Source organism: Danio rerio, chromosome 4, assembly GCF_052040795.2.
Source record: "Danio rerio strain M-AB ecotype USA chromosome 4, GRCz13ab, whole genome shotgun sequence".
Lineage (NCBI taxonomy): Eukaryota > Metazoa > Chordata > Actinopteri > Cypriniformes > Danionidae > Danio > Danio rerio.
The window spans coordinates 63799849-63821023 of record NC_141024.2 but is presented as its reverse complement, the minus strand read 5'-3'; the positions used below and the strand labels follow the sequence as shown (position 1 = coordinate 63821023).

The 21175-nt window shown below is 38.0% G+C and overlaps 3 protein-coding genes across 7 annotated transcripts in view; 2 read left to right on the top strand and 1 right to left on the bottom strand.

Annotated features, from left to right (window-relative positions):
- LOC110439496 (uncharacterized) overlaps window positions 1–21175 on the top strand; it is a 484284-nt gene that overhangs the window by 345754 nt on the left and 117355 nt on the right. The window lies entirely within an intron of this gene.
- The window catches only part of LOC137489764 (uncharacterized), a 144034-nt gene that overhangs the window by 96582 nt on the left and 26277 nt on the right, over window positions 1–21175 (bottom strand). The window lies entirely within an intron of this gene.
- On the top strand, window positions 669–20603 carry LOC137491031 (uncharacterized). Of its 5 annotated transcripts, none has more exons than XM_087250086.1 (4): window positions 669–734; window positions 1207–1356; window positions 10021–10086; window positions 16749–20603. In XM_087250086.1, the coding sequence occupies exons 2-4, from the start codon at window positions 1272–1274 to the stop codon at window positions 17960–17962; spliced, it is 1365 nt and encodes a 454-aa protein (XP_087106212.1). In that variant the 5' UTR covers window positions 669–734; window positions 1207–1271; the 3' UTR covers window positions 17963–20603. The 5 variants fall into 5 exon arrangements, with proteins under 5 accessions (XP_087106212.1, XP_087106213.1, XP_087106214.1 ...); XM_087250087.1 differs by having other exon boundaries at window positions 669–887; XM_087250088.1 differs by lacking the exon at window positions 10021–10086.

The window sequence follows — 21175 nt, the reverse complement described above, 5'->3', positions numbered from 1 at the left end:
TTAATCAATCGCTTTATATTTGTGTAAACGCTTTAAAACAAACCTTTCTCCAGTCAAATAACAGTGTGTGAGCGGCGCAGCCTTATGACGTCACACGCCAAGCCAAAATAAAAGTCTTTTTTTTTTGTTTAGCTTTTTTGACACTTACCTTTGGAGTAGGCCCAGCTCCAGCTTGGAACTTTAGGGTGGGCCAAAATAAAAACATAAAAAAAAATAAATAAATAAATAAAAAAAAAAAAATATATATATATATATATATATATATATATATATATATATATATATATATATATATATATATATATATATATATATATATATAAAGCTTAAACTTAAGACTTAGCCTGAGCGTGGACCAGGTTAGTTTCAGCATAAGTTGCCAGGGTAACTAAGTTTGAACTATCGTAAATTTGATTTATGAAACAGAATCTGCCATTAATAAACCTGACTTACCAAAATAAGCCTGGCTTTTTCTGTAAGCTAGTTTTATGGAATAGCCCCCTGTTCTCTCTTCCCTCTGGTATTCTTATCCCCTCCATTCGTACATCATTTTATTTTTTATTTTTTGTTTGTTTTCATGCTTTTTTTCTACATTTTGCGCTCCACACTTCTATCCAGTAGGTGGCGGGAATGCACCATGCAAGTTGGTCTGCCAACAGAAGGCTTTTATTATGGCGTGTCGTGTGACGTCATGAGGCTGCGCCGCTACTGCGCTCTGATTCAACAGGAGAAAGGTTTGTTTTAAAGCTTTTACACAGATATAAACGGATTGATTAAAGTTTCAGGTTTTCACCAGATGCTAAATGATATACCTGCTGTTGGCATAGATGTAAAGTTGGTTTTATATTCGCACATTCGTTCATTTAGAAGTCTCTATTAGCATGCAAGTATGACTTCTAAACAACATTAACACTGTTTATTTGACTGTGAACAATGTTGTACTTTGATAGTTTGTAATAAGTGTTTTAATGAAGGTTTAATTTATTAAATAGCATAATGTCATTACATTCTAAGTAAACATCACTATATAAGAAATGGAGTAACATAGTTTTATTCAGCAAATTTGTGGCTATTGTATCTTGCTCGGACTTAATCTTTTACCTGATTTCTGTTGAAGCAAGAGTTAAAGTGAAGTTATTTTGTTTCTCTTCATTGTTTTATTCGTTTTAAACTGGACATTTTTATTGTTTTGTTCATTTTAAACAGGATAAAGTGTCCAAACACAGAGAAAAACTCCTGCTGAAGCGACTGATCTCCACACTGTTATAAAGATGGCGTTTATTAAAGAGGAGAGTAAAGATGTGAAGATTGAAGAAACATTCACAGTCAAGCAGGAAGATCTGCAGGAACAAACAGGTTGGTTTTCATACTGATATATTTTTAATAATAAGAATACTAAATTAAGCCCTGAGTGTGCTGCCTAGTTCTCCTAAATGCACATAAGCACTCATTGAAAGACAGGAATGAGTTTTTTTCTTGTTACTTGTTCTCGTGTCTTTTGTCATTCATTTTATGTATTATTAGTCTCCCATTTTCTCTACCTTCTTAAGGTTATTGCTTTTCTTGTTCTTTTACTGTTTGTAAAGCGTCCTTGAGCACTGGCACTATATAAAATTATTAAAAATGATAAATTAAAAAAGTTTAACTGAGCTGACGATATTTGACCTACAGTATTCTCATAGAAAATATCTGCTATTAGGTTGATGGTGTTGGCTTAGTACTTTCCATTTGCATATGTCACGTTGATCACAATTCCCTTTTTTAAATCAACTTCTATGGGATTAAACTTGTTTCTAGTAGTTGTTACTAGTTCTCACAGATAGTATCTAGAATTACATCATTATTATAATAACTAATTACCAGGGCTATTGTGTTTAAACAGGGTTTCCACGAGTCATAAAATGTTGTAAACTCCAAAATCTAAAATTTAGGCCTTAAGAAGTCTTAAATTTACTGAAATATTGAGTCTTAAATAAAGTCACCATTTTACTTTGTTCATGTTTTGCTGTCAAATCTGGCAAAAAGCCACACAATCACCAACAATTCATCTCAATAAAAAATTAATTTAAATTTAATTCAAAAAGGTCATTTTAACTCTATCATAATGGTTTAATTATTTTCCTTACAATAACATTTACAAATCTGCTCCATGTATTTACTGCTGAGGACATCGACCTGGACAGATTGTTGTGCATATATTTAGTTTGTTATAGTTTTTAAACGTTTAAAACATTTGTTAATTTGTTTTTTATTTTAAATAAAGTTTTTGTTGGAAAAAAGTGTATGGTTACAAGTAAAGGTAGCTTGTTTTGACACAATATTTAAGATATTTTGCTACGAAATGTCTAAAATATTTAAATGTATTATTATTCGTTAATTATTGTAATATTAAATATTTAATATAAAAATATTTTTTGATAGCACACACACACATATATATATATATATATATATATATATATATATATATATATATATATATATATATATATTTTTTTTTTTTTTTTTTTTTTTCATCTGGGCCTTTTGAAAAATTCTTTGGTTTAAAATTTAATTCATAATGGTCTTAAAAATGTCTTAAATTTAAAGTCTTAAATTTAACTTGGTGACACCTGTAGAAACTTTGGTTTAAATTATGTCAAAAAAACGTGGATGCTCTTAATTGGAAATATGCTAAATGAAATGGACACTACAATAATTGTTATAAAACATTGTACAGTATTCTAAACTATATGATGTTGTTGTGGGACAACATGAGACAAAACAAACAAATTATAGTGGAACAATAACGTTTAGCATTGCACTGACTACAACTGGCCAACAAACTAGTCTTAATGACTTTTTCTGCTTAAGAAATGGATTACAGCATGCTGATGATGTGCAAACATTTAAGTGTAAAGTTTGTCAGTATTGACCATATTCTTCACATACCAGCAGGCGGCGCCATTGTAATCTTTTTGCTTGGGACTTTTTTTTAAAGAATTCATTTTAGATCCTAAAACAGTGTTATGCCGCTAGGCATGAGACGATAACCGTTTTCAAGGTATAGAGCTGTTTGAAAAAAGTCAAGGGTTTCGAAACGCCAATATTTTCTGCTGTACCTTTCCTACGGTATATGTAATTTATTTTATTTTATTATGTTTTGTTTCAAAATTTTCATGACAACAGTATCTCCAGCAGAAAAGATCTCCAAAAATGCAGTTTTAAGGGTGCTTTCACACCTACACTTTTGTTTCGGAACGTGTCTCGTTTGCCCAGTTAGCGCGGTTTGTTTGGCATGTGTGAAAGGGCAATCGCGTTCTGTTCCGCGCCAAAGTAACCGCTCCGAGATCGCTTGAATGAGGTGGTCTCGGCTCGATTGAAACGAACCCTGGAGCGGTTCGATTGCCAAGAGAAATCGATCCGAGCGCGGTTATATCACAGTGTTTTATGGATATGTAATAGGCTTATGGCTATATGAAGAGAGAATTATGAGTAGGGCGGGAAGTTTCGAGAGTCTCCAGATGCCCGCAAACGAGTGATGATCTCCCGGTAATCTTGTGTCTCCCTCCCAGTCCTCAAATAGGCATTGTCGCGCACCCTTCTCACCCCTCTCCACCGCGTCTCTCCTCAGACACGTTGCGCGCACGCACCCTGTTAATCACCACCAAACCACCACCTCTCCTGACAGCTTAGCGGGATGCTGCAAAATAAACCTTGACACTCTGACCAATGTAAGGAGAGTTTACTCGCACGTGACTTGTTTTAGCTCTTTTGGTCCATTTAGAAACTTTGCAGTGTGAAAGCGAACCGCTCCAAAAGCAAAGAGCAACAATGTAACAATTGTAATCTCTGTTTCGGCACAACTGAATCGATTCACAGGTGTGAAAGCACCCTAAATCGCAAAGAATTCTGTGTTCATGAAACAAATGAAGACAGCAGAAGTCAATGATTCATTAGAATGATTTAGCCTGACATGTTTACTTCTCCAAAATATTTTAAAACTTTCTCAAAAGAAAATATATCGTGCTCAAAGGGGAAAAAGTGTTTGTTTATTACCCAGACATTTAAAATAATATATTTTAGAGCAGTAATTACATTGTACAGTAGTGCAGTGAAACTGATATGTTTATTCAAGGTCATCATACCGTCAGAATCTTATACTGGCCCATGCCTAATGCTGCTTGATGTTGTTAACTTATATTTTGTAATTTTATAATTTTTCTTTGTATGTATAGTCATGAACACACTTGTTTGTAGAGCGAGTAGCTGTTTATTATTCCTGGTCATTTCTCCAATAGGCAAATGAAGTTCTAAAACAATAGCCTATGAGATCAGGACCCCGTTTCAGAAAGGAAATTAAGTGAAAACTCTGACTACTTTAAGCCTGAAATGAGAGAAACTCTTGGTTTAAGATGTGATAACACTTCTAATATTCAATGTTTGTGGGATAGCGGGTTTGTTTTTTTTCCACCTGAGAAGAATCAGGCATCTGGCCAATAAAGAAGAAAAAGCAATGATTTTCTGGCACTGTATCAAAAATTGAGGTCAAAGTATTAGGATCCATATCTTTACTACATATAGATCAAAATGATCTAAAATATTGGTCCAAAATGTATTTAATCTAGGGCATTCCCAGAACATATTACTCAAAACCACATCTAGGGCAAGAAGAATCTTAACCTGAATACTAGGGTTGGGCATCTAAGCTATAATGCCGATCCGATACGCATCTCGATACAAAGAATACGATCCGATATATTAGCGATACATTTGTGACATTGCGATGCAACACGATACGATTCACACCCATATCACGATACAATGCGATAATTCAGCACTAACTTATTAGATCAAGTTTATGAGATTATGTGAAAGAGGATGCTGTGCCATTGAATGAGTTTGATTATTTATTAACCAAGTAAAACCAAGACTTTTTTTACAAACTGGCTTTTCTCTCAGAGCCAGAGTGTCAGTTTACAGTAGAGGGACATTTTAGAACCTATAGCACATATTATTTAAGTATTTTCAAGATAAACAGAATGTATAAGTGCAATATATATTATAAATGCATATATTTGCACTCTTTCAACATAAAGGTTTACCATTGCACAACAACAATTGTGATTTAACTTTTCAACTATGAAAACAAGTTTTACAAAGATATATTGTGCCACTGAATATTCAAAACTTAAGGTCGTGAACTAGCAGTGTTATGCTGCTTTAAAACATCACTGTCACTGTAAACAACAGGCTAATAAAAATATAAATAAATACAAATTAACAGGAGGTGTTTAAAACCTTCGTTCTCCGTGACACTAGGCTGAATATCTTTGCAGATGAACAATGCAATAGCATTCGTTATTGGCGTAGAGCGAGCAGAACTGTTGCGCATGGAGAAAACATTCAATGCTTTTCTCACCACTTTTGGAGCTGGTAGCTACAGTTGAAGCAGAGCAGGAAGCCGGGGATGCAGGAACACTGGAAGATGCTTCCACAACAACACTGAGGCGCCGCTTCAAGTGAGATTTCAGATTAGTCGTACTGCCCGTGTATTTTACAGATGCGAGGCACATTTTGCAAATTGCATCTGTCCTGTCAAGTCGTCCATCCTTTTTGCAGAATCCATAATGTTGCCATACTTTAGATTTAAAACTCAGTGGGGAATAAAATGTTTGTTTTGCTTCTCGCGCTTTCTGAGGGCGCACCACTAGCTTCATCCGCACACCTGATACACTGAGTTGTAGTGTAAGTGTACACATCCGCAAGCCCGTTGCTAAGGCTTACTTTATGTAGGTCGATTAAATAATGCGCCAAAAACAGGTTGACAACACTTGTTAATAAATAAAAAATACATTCTATATTAAAAATATAAGCTGTATCTTGGAAAAACCGATGCATCTCGCAAAAATCGATGCATCTCGATTTGCTTCCAAAATTTCATTCATCCTCTGCTGCTTTACCGATGCACTCGCATCGTGCACGCGCATGACCGCATATCGATACATATCGGTTAATCTTCCCATCCCTACTGAATACATTTTTGCCATTTTGCTCCTAGACAGGTGAAGCCTGTGAAGCACCTTAAACTGAAGAAGAATGTCTACTACATACAGAAATTGAGTGTACCAGTTCTATGGCTGTGGTTCTCAAACTGGTGGTCGCGACCCGCATTCAGGGGGTTGTGAAAGGGATTTAAAAATTGTGTAATTTTTTTTAAAATTTACAATATATATTTTTCAATATCACAAGTTAATGCTACAAATATTTTCAGATTTTTACAAAGATTTTACTGATTAACTATTAGAGTGTTTAAAAAATGCAAATCAAACGTCATGACTGTGCAGCGGCTAGCTTGCTAGTTATCACTACAACATGAGCACGCATCTGCACATGAAAACCCTCACCTGCCGATATGGATAAATGTGTCATTTGTAAATCTTGAAATGTTGAGGAAACTGTGGACAGTTTGCCTGAGTCATCGGAACCATCTACTTCCACTAAGCATAAGAGCAAACCAGAATATCAGTTTGTGTAAATTGGCCGCCCAATACTAGTATAGGAAATTTGGCATTGCCAGTCCAAACTATCAATTTTTTATTTTCAAGAATTCTTTTCTTATGCAAGGAATTTTCTTATCCCAGAGAAATGTAGAAATACAATTATTTTACTCCTTGAAAAATGACTTGGGAATAAAAACAGAAACGTCTGAAATAGAAACAGAAGTCTTGGTAGTATTGTCATTTTAATGGAATTGATATTCCCAGCCAAAGATAAAGGAAGGGTTGACCACCGCGTCATGTCTCGTTTGGCTTTGTCTAAAGTCATTTTTAAAATTATTATTTAACAAATCCTAATATGTGCGTGTTACACTTGCTCCCAGATATACACATTTATCAGGACTTACTGAAAATGGAAAGAATTGGAAGAACATTTGCTGTGCACTATCATTGATGGGGAAAAAGAGACTCTGTCCGAAATAACAATACTACCATACTCTACTTCTGACATTAAGGGAAGTTCAATTCAATTCAGCTTTATTTGTATAGCGCTTTTACAATGTAGATTGTGTCAAAGCAGCTTCACATAAATGGTCATAGTAACTGGAACAGTGTGGTTCAGGTTTTAGTGTTTAAGTTCAGTTCAGTTTAGCTCAGTCCAGTGTGATTTAATCATTACTGAGAGTTCAAACACTGAAGAGCAAATTCATAGATGCGTAGCTTTACCAATCCTGAACCATGCGAGGCAGTGGCGACAGCGGAGAGGGAAAAAAAACTTCACCTGATGGGAGTGAAGAAAAATAACCTTGAGAGAACCAGACTCATTTGGGCACGACCATTTTAATTTCTCCGCTGGCCAAAAGTCTTGTGCAGAGCTTCATTCGCCGTGGTTTAGGCTGGAAGATGGCCTCAGCGAAGACTCGTCTGTCCCTGGAGCGTCGCTGGAATCAGACTCATGTTCAAGTAACTGCTTGTCTAGAAGAAAATGGTCAATCTTGGAATAGAAAGGAAGATAGATATTTAAATCTCTAGGGGTCATATACACCGTATGTCTGAAGGAAGGAGTTGATACATTGTGCTTGCTAACTTATTGTATTACTCAAAGAGCTAGAGCGGTCCAAAATTGGGTGCAAAACACAATTTAAATCGCCTCCTAAAATTTAATTGTGTCTCGAGACTAGGCAAAATTGAAAAAAAATTTACTGAAAAATTGTACAGTGTCCTAATTAGGAGCATACACATTGGCCAGGACCACAGACATGTTAAAAGATTGGATTATTATGTATCTGCCATTTTATCCAACACATTTGACTCCGAAACAAATTGTACATTCTTATGTATGAGTACAGCAACGACCCTACTTTTGCTATTGAAGTTAGAATGATATATTTGTGTATAGCCTCCTCTACTAAACTTATTATAGTCTTTATTTCAACAGATGTGTCTCCTGTAAATATACAATATCAGATTTTAACTTAATATATGCGAACACCTTGTTTCGTTTCACTGGGTGATTTAACCCCCGCACATTCCAACTGGTAAAGTTTGTCTTTACTCCACCAATTTTATAGGGGGCTGTCGAAAACATTTATCAGAAACTTCCAAAAGGCATCTGTGGGTTTTGAATGTAGGGAGATGTGTGGGGGAAAGGGAGGAAAGAAAAAAAATAGAGAGAAAAAAAAGGTGATCGCACATACACTTATAAACACTAAACAACACAAGATTGAAACATTGCGTGTAAACTTGCACACACTTCCAGCTACTCCCACTCTTAACTAGCTTACCATGTTGGGCCTCACATGTAAAGCAAAACAATTTAAACAGCTCTTGATGTTTTACTACAAAGCTACCCCATTATTGACTAAATATACTTGAGAACTAGAAATAACAACAACGAACATGTGCTATAGTGATCAATGGCTTTCTTCAAAATATCCTCTTTTCGGAAAAGTAGTGGCATTTAATCAGGAAGGCGTGTGGCGGTTCCTTGTCATCCACTGGTTTGCTGCGTAGAGTGCGGTGTGCCTGGTCCAGAAGTGGAGTCTCTTAAGGTTCAGAATATCTTTCAGAAGGCCGGCTACAAATTCAGTCACGTGTCTGCCGTGCTCCAGTCCTTCTTAAACTCCTGTTATGCAGAGAATTGAGCGGCGAGATCCCTCCTCAATATCTTTGCTTCGGTCTCTCAGCAGAGCCAGCTCCTTTTACACTATACTAAACTCTTTTTCCAGGGTAGTAAGTGAGTCAGAGTATCCACCCAAAACAGACTCCAGACCAGTCACTCGCTGTTCCGCTGCTTCCTCTCTGGCGTTAATGTGCTCCACAGCATTATGTAACTGTCTGAAGCTGGTCAATTTGATTACAAAGTTAATTTGATCGTGCAACGGCCTTTTCAAAATCGGCCTAATTAAATCACCCTTTAGTGCATCAATAGCTTGAAGGACTGCACTGTTATCACTCGCCAGAGCCGTCTCTCTCTTTTTTTTTTTTTTTAAGATGCAGCTTGCACTTCGGATTAGCATTAGCATGGAGGCTAGTAGCGGATTCTGCCTCCCTACGGTTGCTTCGACCTTTATTCATCCTGATTTAAAATTAATTACCCTCAGAACAGCTAAACTCATACACTTATAAACGCTTATTTTCCAGGATAGGTAGGTTTAAGGTATTTAGGATAAGAGTAATATTAAGCAAAATTTTAAGTTTCATGTAAGGACCTCAACAGTTTGCGTCTTTACATGGCGCCGCTCCAACATGAAGTCCAAAAAAAAATAATAACACTATTCACAATGAAACACAAAACCCTCAGCACTTATAACTCAAATGAAAGTGAAAGGAAAAAAATGTGAATGATTTCAGGCCAGCAGATTCATCCGATTTGAAAACGGAAAAAAAATAATGATAATTACTACGGGGAGAAAACAAAACGAGAAATAAAATGAGAATTTGGGCAAAGAAAACAAAAACTTTTGGTCAAGGGAAATGAGAGGGGAATGGCGAATGTGGAGGTGTGGATGTGAAGGTTGAGGGTGTTGACGAATCCGTTCACAGACATCACGAGCACTTCAGTTACAAGACATCAGCCTTTGCTCTGTTGCCTTGATACGTACTTTCGCTTTTTGTTTCTCACAGCCAGTCATTAAGTTTACACTGCTCGTCTCGACCCGGTTTCTCTACTCGTTTCCCCGCACTGCAACAGTTTAGTCAACTTCTTTTTCTTCCGCACACCACATAATGCTGCGCTCTTCAACTCTTCTCCTCTTCTTTATACCCATTTCCTTTTTGCCGTCCCATGGGTGGAGACCAATTAAACAATGTTGTCACTGAAAACGCCAAGAGTCATATATGCATGATTATATGCTGTCAGGCTTTGTAATCAAAAAATGTTGTTATAATAGAGGCCAATGGAGAAAAAAACAGCCATGAATATAATGAATAGAGAGTAAATTTGGCCAGAGTTTGAGTTTTTTTTATTTTTTCAAAGCATTTTCCCTGAATATGTCAAAATAATATGTCCCCAAATAACAGTCTGTTTGCTGAAACACAGGGAAAGTTTTGGCCAAACTCAAAATCACCCCAGAATGGATGAAAATGACCCAACAGCACACAAGGGGTAAGGTACACATTTCAGCCTTTATGCAGATGCTGTACAGCATCTCGGTCATCAATCTCGGTCCTGGAGGGCCGGTGTCCCTGCAAGGTTTAGCTCCAACTTGTCTCAACACACCTGCCTTGATATTTTAAGTATACCTAGTAAGACCTTGATCAGCTTGTTCAGGTGTGTTTAATTAGGGTTGGAGCTAAAATCTGCAGGACACCAGCCCTCCAGGAACAAGTTTGGTGACCCCTGCTGTACAGGTATGTCTCATGTCTGCAAGGCAAATATTCAGCTAATTGTTCAGTTGTTACCCCACAACATTTTTTTCTGATGTGTTTACCAGTCAGGCACAGAATGAACAAGTATTCCCTATGTGGTGATATGTGAACAGGTTATTGAGATTGGCTGTTCTGTGTCATGATTCAGGGTTGCTTGGGCAACAGGGGCAGAGCCAGCACGAGCAGGCTGACACAGAAGGCAGAAATATCGCTAATGAGTGCATGCTTTAATAAAGTGAAATTCTGAGTTCTAAAGCGCTGGTCTACTCTGTTTAACATGACATGGTGTCAGATTGAAAGTTCTCAGTGCACTTCTATCATTTGAGAAGGAAGACGGAAGGATAATGTTAAAGTTTCACATGCCCTAAGGTTTTGATTTTGCACAGCCATCAAGTTGGCCGGCATGGAAGCAGCGTTTATCTTGATTTAGAATTTCAACAAAACTTGACAAGGTAGACAATGATGTACAAGGTGAATTCACTGCTCTATGCAATGGGCAAGCAGGCTGAACCCATAAACAGCATCCAGATGGATTCTAGATGTATCCAGTGGATTCTATCAGATACCATTAATTTCAAGCTGCAGAAAACTCACAACTTTTATAACGCCAGTTGGCCGCTTCTGTTTCCGGAGGCTACCCTTTGGAAAAACCTCCGCTCCGGAGATATTTTAGAGAGAAATGAGCACTCTTCTCAAAAACCATGCTGGCTCTGTTGCAGTGATGGATAATATACTGGTGTTGGGTAGAGACAAGGAGGAGCATGATCGCAACCTCAAGGCAGTCCTTAATTCCGTCAGAGACTCTGGTCTTAAGTTAAATTAAGAGAAGCATCACTTTGGAAAATCTGAAATTTAATTCTTTGGATATATTATGAGAAAGGATGGGATCCTGCCTGACATTAACAAAGTGAGAGCTATAATGGAGATCCTCTGTCCTACGAATCTGACTGAATTGCGATAGGCCTTAGGGATGGAAAATTAACTGGGTAAATTCCTTTCAGGTCTTTCGTCAGTAATTCATTCAATGACTTAGCTGCTTAAGGGGGACACTGAATGGAACCGGAGCAAGGAACAGATGCAGGCGTTTAACAGGGTGAAGAGCATGTTGACCACAGCACCAGCGCTAGCGTTCTATGATACTACCAAGATCACAGTGGTCAGCACGGACGCAGATAGTTATGGTCTAGGTGCTGCCCTGTTTCAGCAGCAGGAAGAAGCACTTCTGATTGCTTTCTGTTTAAGGACTGAAGACTGAACGCCACTACTCACAAATTGAGAAGGAATGCCTAGTTGGAGTGTGGGCATGTGAGCGGTTCTCACATTACTTGCAAGGTGTTGACAAATTTGAGCTCCAGACTGACCATAAGCCACTTGACAAAGCTCCCTTATGGTGCAAACGGTTGCTGATACGTTTGATGAGATTTAATGTCAAAGCAGTGCATGTACCAGGCAAACAGCTTGAGGAGGCAGAGAGTCTTTCCAGAAATTCTCTGACTCATTACAGCGAGTCTGACACAGAGCGTGACCTGACAATGTTTGTACAGGCAGTACTGTCAACTCTGTTTTTCTGCAATAACACTTCCGAAATGCTAGTTGGCAATGAGGTGTTAATGTTCCTCTGTGTCGAGTTTCTTCACTAGTGTTTTGTTTTTTCTGAACGCTTCCTGAATGTAGAAGTGGCTCAAACTCACTCATTTTGAGGCAGGAACCGGCGGACGTGCAACAACTTTAACCATGAGGTAAACACAAAACAAAACTTTCCATCCGAAGCTCCTTCCTGGGACTCCACACTTGCAAAGAATCGCTCCATCAGTCTCGCGCTATTCGCACGGCTCTCGGTACCGCCCAGACTCGTCAGCGCTACCAAGCCGATCAATCACAGAGCCTGCGCTATGTGTCGGTGCGACGTGTAGTTGCATGTTTTGAGAGGTGCATGTCAGAGACGTTGACGGCCATGGCATATGGCTACGTGTAGGCTGTGCCGTAGCATATGCGTGCGCTTGACGCAGAGGTATAAATCAGCCTTAAGCCTGCGAGGGAAGACTGGTTTATTGCCATAAGCCACGCTTCAAGATTCAGATCTCCAGTTGGAGATGGCCCAGGAGATGGAGGTGGCCCAAGGATGGCCCAGTCAAACATCTCAGTTGACAAGTGTGCTGCACAGGTTTTATGCAGCTAGGGCTCACCTTTCAGAAATTGTTCTACTTTTGCTGTATAAGGATAGAATTATGATTTCTGGTTTACAGAGACTGGATGTGTTACGTCAGCTTCACACAGATCATCAAGGCCTCACGAAGTGCAAAAAGAAGGCAAATATGTCTGTATGGTGGCCTAGAATAGGCAAAGATATTACAAAAACAGTAGAGACGTGCACGTTCTGTCAAGTCTAAAAGTCGATAAAAAAGAGAGAACCCCTGATGGTTACAACCCTTCCTGATGGGCCATGGCAAAAGATCGCTGTGGACATATGTGAACTAGATGGTAAGAAATATTTAATAGTGGGAGACTATTATTCTCGTGATATTGAGATCACACTTCTGCAAACTATTACAAGCCAGCAGGTGATTAAGCATCTGAAAACTATGTTTGTTCAGTGGGGGATCCCATACAAACGTATAACTTACAATGCTACTCAGTTTACGTCCGCTGAGTTTGTGGAGTTCAAAACGTCATACGGTTTCGTTCACACTACCTCCAGCCCTCACTACTCACATCCAGATCCACGGCTAGCTTTAATAAGCTATCTTGCTACACAGACTATATGAATGGGTTTGCTACCCCAATTTCCAGTACACTACACGCTCATACACCTTTAAGCAAAAGAACCCTTACTGGTATAGAAGTAAAACAGCCAGTAAAATTTAAGGATTATGTTTTGGGGTAGGTGTTTACACTAACCGTACAGATGCAAAGGATCCACTTGGATGTTAACTTCTACAGTATGGTGTAAGATTGTGAAAAAAAAAGAAAAAAAATGAACTTAAAAACACATCTGTGATGTTGACAGGTTATGGTTAAGAGTTTGACGATTGTAAGCAAAGGATATTGTTAAGTTGATATTGATATCTGTTACCAGTTTGGAAAAATAATTTGCTTTGTTCTATGTTGCTAAAAGGGAATTTGCTATATATTTACTACAGGGGGGCATCATCACTTTAAGGAGGGGAGATGTGGTGATATGTGAACATGTCGGGGTCCAGGGTTGCTGGGGCAATGGGAGTGGAGTAATTTACATTGTAAAAGCACTAGATAATTAGTTCTACAGGTTTTACGTTCAGAAGATGAATAATTTGAGTAAACCCTTCTGAGTACTGGTCAGAGCACAAAGGATGTGGAGACAGGTTATCTGTTTTAACACTTTATATTGAATGTTGAGGAGTTGAATGACCCCAGATGAAAATGCAAGGATGTACATAGTCTGAACAATATTAAGTACAATAAAAATAATAAATGAGCTACAAATGTATAAACAAAATTTGCTGTTATGTAATAAACCAGTATTCCTTATTAACATCAGTTACTAGGGATGTAACGGTATCAGAATTTCACGGTACGGTAATACCTCGGTATGAATGTCACGGTACAGTATTTATTGAATCATGTACAGGAAAAAACAAAACTTATGAAAATACTCCAAAAAAGTACCAAAAGTGTCAATGACATACAAATTAGCCATCTATCTGTAAGCTTTGAAACAGTAACTTCAATTTTAATAACAAAAAAACATTAATCCATGTAAAAAAATTAAGTTTTAATTTAGTATTGTTGAAAACTCATCACATTCAACATTTAATCACTCACTCACTTAGATAGAGATGGGTTTAAAGGAAAATTATCATATAAATATAATCTGGTAAAAGCTGGTATCTCTGGGTATTTACAATGTCCCCTGCAACAGAAAAAAACCCTCTCATTTGGGACTCAGGTTTCTGGGACAAGAGAGATATGACTTGGCCCAGGTTGACAGCAGTGGGTAACGTTGTGCATTGTCTTTCCCCCACTTGAGAGGACAAACCATGAGTGAGATAGAGATCTCATGTCTGCATCAATCTGAACAGTGTGCTGTGTTTCTGCAGTCCCCATGACTGAGTCGTATTCCCCAACTTGCAGGCACATGCACACACAGTGCTCAACCTGTGCAGTGCACATGCCCTTTTTAGTCTTGGATAGAAAGTTCCCTTCCAAAATGATCAAAAGTGCCCCAGCGACGCGACATACCCTTTGTCCCCGCTTTACAGTACGCGCGCGACAACACAGCTGATAAGAACTCGCGCGACAACACCACTATTCAGTACGCGCGTGACAACACAGCTGACAAGAACTCGCGCGACAACACCACTATTCAGTACGCGCGCGGCGACAACACCCACTTTAGGGTTTTCCAGCTCTTTTTGATCCCCGCTTCTAGCAGCACACTCCATTTCCGCATTACTGGATCTGTAGCGACAACAGACCGCAAGGGATTATGGCCAAGCCTGGGCTGATGGGAATTGTAGTTTCCGGTACCTCCCGTTTGCTTCATTCGCCTGAGCAAATTTTCTCAGAAGACCTATAGTTTTACCGAGTCATGCGACTACGGTAATATCGAAAAAAATTAATATTGCAGTATGACGGTATTTACAATACCGTTACATCCCTATCAGTTAAATTTTTTTACTAAACAATTTAGATAAGTAGAAATTAGATTTATCTGGAAAAAGGTCTAGATTAAACATTCATGTGTCGATAGAATACTCATTCACATGCAGGTATACATTAAATGCCCAGAAATGCTACAAATTGTGAGGCAGTTAAACAGTCTTTCAGCCATACTAGCCCCTTTCCACGTTTAATTTATAACATATCAGATTCACATTACAATATAAACTGTTAGGAAAACCTCAAAGGAGAATAATAACGGTGATCTGAACAACTGAATGATCATTACGGGTCATGTCCGGGCTTGTCCGTATACTAAAGATGTATATAAAATTGTTTGGGTAAAACAGAAACCATTAACAAATTAATAACGAAAGGGCTTATTTTGAGTTTAGTGACTAGCATCCAGATATTGCATCTGCAGCAATCATTGAAAGCGAACGGGTATAAAACGTCCTCTCAGCTGTTAATGCGCACAGCTTTCACGCACCCGCAGACATCGGCAGCTCCTCTCACTTAGGGATGGCTGATGTGAAACTGACGTTTCGACACAATGTCGAGATCCTGAAGCACAAGTATTTCGAAACACTGCACCGAAGCACCCAAGTCACATGACTTAAGTGTTTCGAAACACCTGGTCACGTAACTAAAGCGATTCAAAGTATTAATCAGCTCAGAAGGCCTGGCGAATCTGTATTTGACTACCAAGGTCAGAGAAAATCCCTGTTTCATATGGCCTAGTGGACTGTGCGTGTGCACGCTGTTGCTATGCTTCGAATTACTTTTTTGGTTCGAATCCCAACTTGTACAAATACTCTGAAGTCATGGTTTTGTGTGTTTTAATCATGTTTCTGTTTTGTGTAGCCTAAATAGGATACAGCTGCAGTTACGCCATCAATTTAGCATCATTTTTGTAACACTGTAAAACAATAATTAATATTTTACAGTACTGTGATGGTTGGGTTTTGGGTTTGGGTAGACGTTAATAAAATGCAATAAATGGAAAATTTAATGAATAATATAAATAATTCTTGACAACTTCAGGCCACATTGTCTGATCTAGAAATAACCCTGTTTTAAGACCAAAACAAGACATATTTATTTAGAAAGTGTTTATTCGGTTGTCAGACCAATGTTGAAACAAAACAATACAAGAACAAAGCATTACCAACTGGTATTAAAGGATTTCAAAATGGCTATATTAGCCTGGTTTCGAACCCACTATCCCCGCATGGTAGTCAGACACCTTTACCACTCCACTAAGTAACTTGAAGATTCAATTATACAAAGTGGGGTGTTATTACCTCAATTTGCTCAACTGTTCTTTGCTAAAGCTGTTTCAGTGCAATACATAAAAAATGACCACTAGATGTCACTGTAGAGTGGGGTTTCGAAACGTTTCACAGCTTCGACACATTTGCTTTGACTGTTTCAGTGTTTCATGAAGCCTCGCTTTGCCCACCACTACTGTCACTATGTGCTGCGCTTTTCTTCCACAACACACCCAAACAAGTGCGGTTTCAGAATAAGAGTCCCATTTGTAGGTAACTTTACTAGGTAAATAAACATGAATTGCATTAAATCTGCTTAAATGTGTACACATTAATGGACAGAACTAAATATTATCTGATTTATTTTACATTTAATGTGCATCAAAATTACAATGTGTGTAGCCAATGTTTCAGTGTCTTTTCACTTTTCAGCTTTTTTTGAGAGTTTGTAAGACTTAATGAAAACTAATGTTTTATCTATTTATTTCAGACCTAAGAGAGAATGAGGGGAGGAAAGAGGAGGAACATCATGTCAAAATTGAAGAAAAAAACAATTTACATACTGATGGTATTTTGAAAAGGACATACAAGACTCGTTTCAAATGCACTCACTGTAGAAGGAGTTTTGGAAAAAAAGGCTATCTTAAGATTCACATGATGATCCACACTGGAGAGAAACCATTCACATGCACTCAGTGTGGGAAGAGTTTCAGCTGCTTATCACACCTTAATGTACACATGATGATCCACACTGGAGAGAAACTATTCACGTGCACTCAGTGTGGAAAGAGTTTCAGCAAATCATCACACCTTAATAAACACATGATGAGCCACACTGGAGAGAAACCATTCACGTGCACTCAGTGTGGGAAGAGTTTCAGTCAATCATCATCCCGTAGTAAACACATGATGATCCACACTGGAGAGAAACCATTCACATGCACTCAGTGTGGAAAGAGTTTTAGCCAATTATCACACCTTGATTTACACATGATGATCCACACTGGAGAGACACCATTCACGTGCACTCAGTGTGGGAAGAGTTTCAACTATTTATCACACCTTAATCACCACATGATGATCCACACTGGAGAGAAACCATTCAAATGCCTTCAATGTGGGAAGAGTTTCAGCCAATCATCATCCCTCAATCAACACATGAGGATCCACACTGGAGAGAAACCATTTACATGCACTCAGTGTGGGAAGAGTTTCAGCAAATCATCATCCCTTAATAAACACATGAGGATCCACACTGGAGAGAAACCATTCACATGCACTCAGTGTGGAAAGTGTTTTACCTGCTCATCAAACCTTAATCAGCACATGAGAATCCACACTGGAGAGAAACCATTCATATGCACTCAGTGTGGGAAGAGTTTCAGCCAGTCATCATCCCTTAATTACCACATGAAGTTCCACGCTGGAGAGAAACCATTCACATGCACTCAGTGTGGGAAGAGTTTCAGCCAATCATCACACCTTAATAAACACATGAGGATTCACACTGGAGAGAAACCATTTACATGCACTCAGTGTGGAAAGTGTTTTACCTGCTCATCCAACCTTAATCAGCACATGAGGATCCACACTGGAGAGAAACCATTCATATGCACTCAGTGTGGGAAAAGTTTCAGCCAGTCAACATCCCTTAATTACCACATGAAGTTCCACGCTGGAGAGATACAATTCACTTATACTTAAGCCGCGGTCACACTGGACTTTTCATAACAAGACCTCTCTGGACAGAAATGTAAAATATGGACCAGTCGCTCAGTTAATGTGTAATCATCTTGTTTAATCCCGCCCCTTTTCTAGGGCTGCTCGATTATAGAAAAAATCATAATCAAGATTATTTTGGTAATAATTGTAATCACGATGATTCAAAACGATTATCAGTTAAGTCAAAATTATTTACCCTGAATTTTATTTTTGTATATAAATATTTCCCAAATGATGTTTAACAGGAATTTATCACAGTATTTTCTATAATATTTTTTTCTTCTGGAGAAAGGCTTATTTGTTTTATTTCGGCTAGAATAAAAGCAGGTGTAAATATTTTGTAACCTATTTTAATAGCTCAATATTATCAGCCCCCTTAAGCAATATACATTTTTTGATTGTCTGCAGAATAAACTACTTTTGTACAATGACTTGCCTAATTACATGAATTAAGCCTTTGAATTTCACAATAAGCTAAATACTAGTATCTTGAAAAATATCATCTTAACAAAGATAAAAGAAATCAGTTATTAGAGATGAGTTAGTAAATCTGTCTAGGTTGAAAATAAATCTTTCCATTAAACAGAAATTGGGGGGAAAGGGTCGCTAATAATTCAGGAAAAAACTCTGACTTTAACTGTAAATATGCACAGTTATTTTCCTCCCTGTAAAAAAAGGGAAAGGGAAATACATACAATAGAATAAAAATATGAAACAAAGTGTGCTTTAAAAATCTTAACTGTTAGAAAAAAAACTTCAGCTACAAACATCCTTCAGTCAAGAGCAGTGAGGGATTTTCTCCCTTTGTTTTTTGATTAATAAGAAAAACAGGCGGCAGCAGGAATATTGCGCGCCTTCTCTTTAAGAATAGTGCTGTATAACTGATATGGTTTCTCTTTCACTTGTCTTTTTATTGTTACTTGTTTGTTTATTACACAAATGAGGGTTAATATGAATATTCACTAAACATTACGCTCTGACACAAATCTTATATTTGACCATTAAATCGCTCGCATTAAGATGGCGTTAGATGTGTGTGCTCTGCTTGTCTCTGAGGCTAAGTGCCCAAACACAACAGCATACGCTCTTTTGCGCTTTTAAAACATGAATGATTCGAACATACATCAATGAGTGATGCGCATTCCATGCTGCAAACAACACAGTACATGATTTTAGTCATTTTCACGTGAAACTGAGCTTTGCAGAGCAACAAATGTGTACAACTGGAAAGGGGGCGGTATATGATGCAGTAATTGTTTATCTCAATTTAGTTTTATAATCATTAGAAGCCAAAATCAAAATTGAAACCAGATTTTCAATTAATTGCACAGCCCTACCCTTTTTGCAGTGCCGTACAAAAGAATTCCGCATGCTAAAACTCAAGTGTGACAGCAGCTTTGGTGTGGGATGAGTTTCAGCAACTCCTCAGACCTTAAAAAACACATGAAGACCCACACTGGAGAGAAACCATTCACATGCACTCAGTATGGGAAGAGTTTCAACCGATCAGCAAACCTTAATGAACACATTAAGATCCACACTGGTGTGGAAGAGTATATGTGCTTTGAGTTTGAAAAGACTTTTATTACAGCTCCAAAATTGACACTGCACCTGATGATTCACACTGACGAGGTTTAATTCATTTAACACATCTGAAAACACAAGATTATTTACACTGGTGAGAAACCGTACAGATCTGATCAGTGTCTACAGAATTTCACTCATTCGACACAGCTTAAGAAACACATGGACAAAAAGTTGCACAAATGACATGAATGCACCTAAACATTTTCTCATGTGCACAGGATGTTTCATGTCTGAATAATGTTTGATGTGGCTGAGTGACAGTAAACGCAATCATGGCATCTGGGAGAAGAAAAGTTTTGTAAACATCTGGCAAACAGCACCTCTGTGGTTTAAAATCTCTTTGCAGGTGATTGTACAGGTGCGGATACATCTGTACGCCACTCTCATTTATATTCATGTTGCTTTTGTTGTTTTGGATGGTGTTCTCTGTCTGACTCCCTAAATGAGAAGCAAATCACTGGGAAGACACTGCACATCAAAGAAGGTGGAGCTCCAGGACGATTAGTTTCCAGTATACCAGGGCCTCAAGTTTAGAAAGCCCATTCAATTGTCCTGTGTAGCAGCTTTTTTTTAGTAAAGTTTCTTTACTTTTAGGTTCAAAATTCTTCATAGTTTACTATATTTACTTTTTTGAGTAGAATACAATCGTGATGAATATTTTATGATTTAGGCAGAGCGACATGTATTAAGTTTTACAATATTAATACACTGTGATGATCGCAAGACTCCAAATTGGAGTATGTGGTAAATACTGATTGGTTGCTTAAATTACTTATCAATGGGTAACTAAAAGCTGTTGTGCTAGCTTCCCCAAGATGCTGTGGCTACTCAGGAGTCCTCATGTCAAGACCTGCCATCTCATTGATTCTTTAACCTTATGGTTTTGTTTTGCATTGCTTGTATCATGTAGCTAAAGTGTTGTTGTGATTATATCCTAAGTTCTTTATCTTCATTATTATCCCTAGACATTTATTGGTTGCTTTGATTGATTGTTCTATGAGTTGCATTTTATAATAAATAGTTAGCATTCAGGCTATTTTGTTGACTCTTCTCTCTTTTATGTTGCAACTCAAACAATCGGGTCACAAAACTTTGTAAAATGTGTCTGGTTGTGTCCGAGATCTTGTCTTTTCAATCATGACCATGGGTGCGAGTAGGAACCTAGATTGAGCGGTAAATTGAGAACATTGCCTTTAGTCTTAGCTCCTTCACCACAACAGACAATCACAATAACTGCATAACTGCTGCCGCTGCACTGATCCATCTTTTAATCTCACCAAACTGGAGATGGCCACCTTTTTCAAGTCAAGCACCGTGGTTTCTGACTTGTAGGTGCTGTTTCTTTCCCTGCCATGTCACACTCAACAGCAAATTGTCCCTTTGCATGCTGAAGGTCCATGTCCTATGAAGCCAACGGGACAACATTATCTGCAAATGACAGAGACAGTCCTAGCCTACACCTACAATCATGTCAGTTAAATTATTATATTTTTAAGATCAGCCTAAAATAACACATTTACAAAATAAAATGAATAAATAGATGGATGGATAGACATTGTAGTGATGGAAGGGGAAGTAGGATGTCTTGTCTAACCATAAACCAAGATG

Excerpts from the sequence above, each read along its gene's own strand:
- LOC137491031 (XM_087250086.1), top strand. The coding sequence starts at position 1,272 with ATGGCGTTTATTAAAGAGGAGAGTAAAGATGTGAAGATTGAAGAAACA. Across the intron at positions 1,357-10,020 it reads AGATCTGCAGGAACAAACAG|GGAAAGTTTTGGCCAAACTC; the intron begins GTTGGTTTTCAT and ends GCTGAAACACAG. Across the intron at positions 10,087-16,748 it reads GACCCAACAGCACACAAGGG|ACCTAAGAGAGAATGAGGGG; the intron begins GTAAGGTACACA and ends TATTTATTTCAG.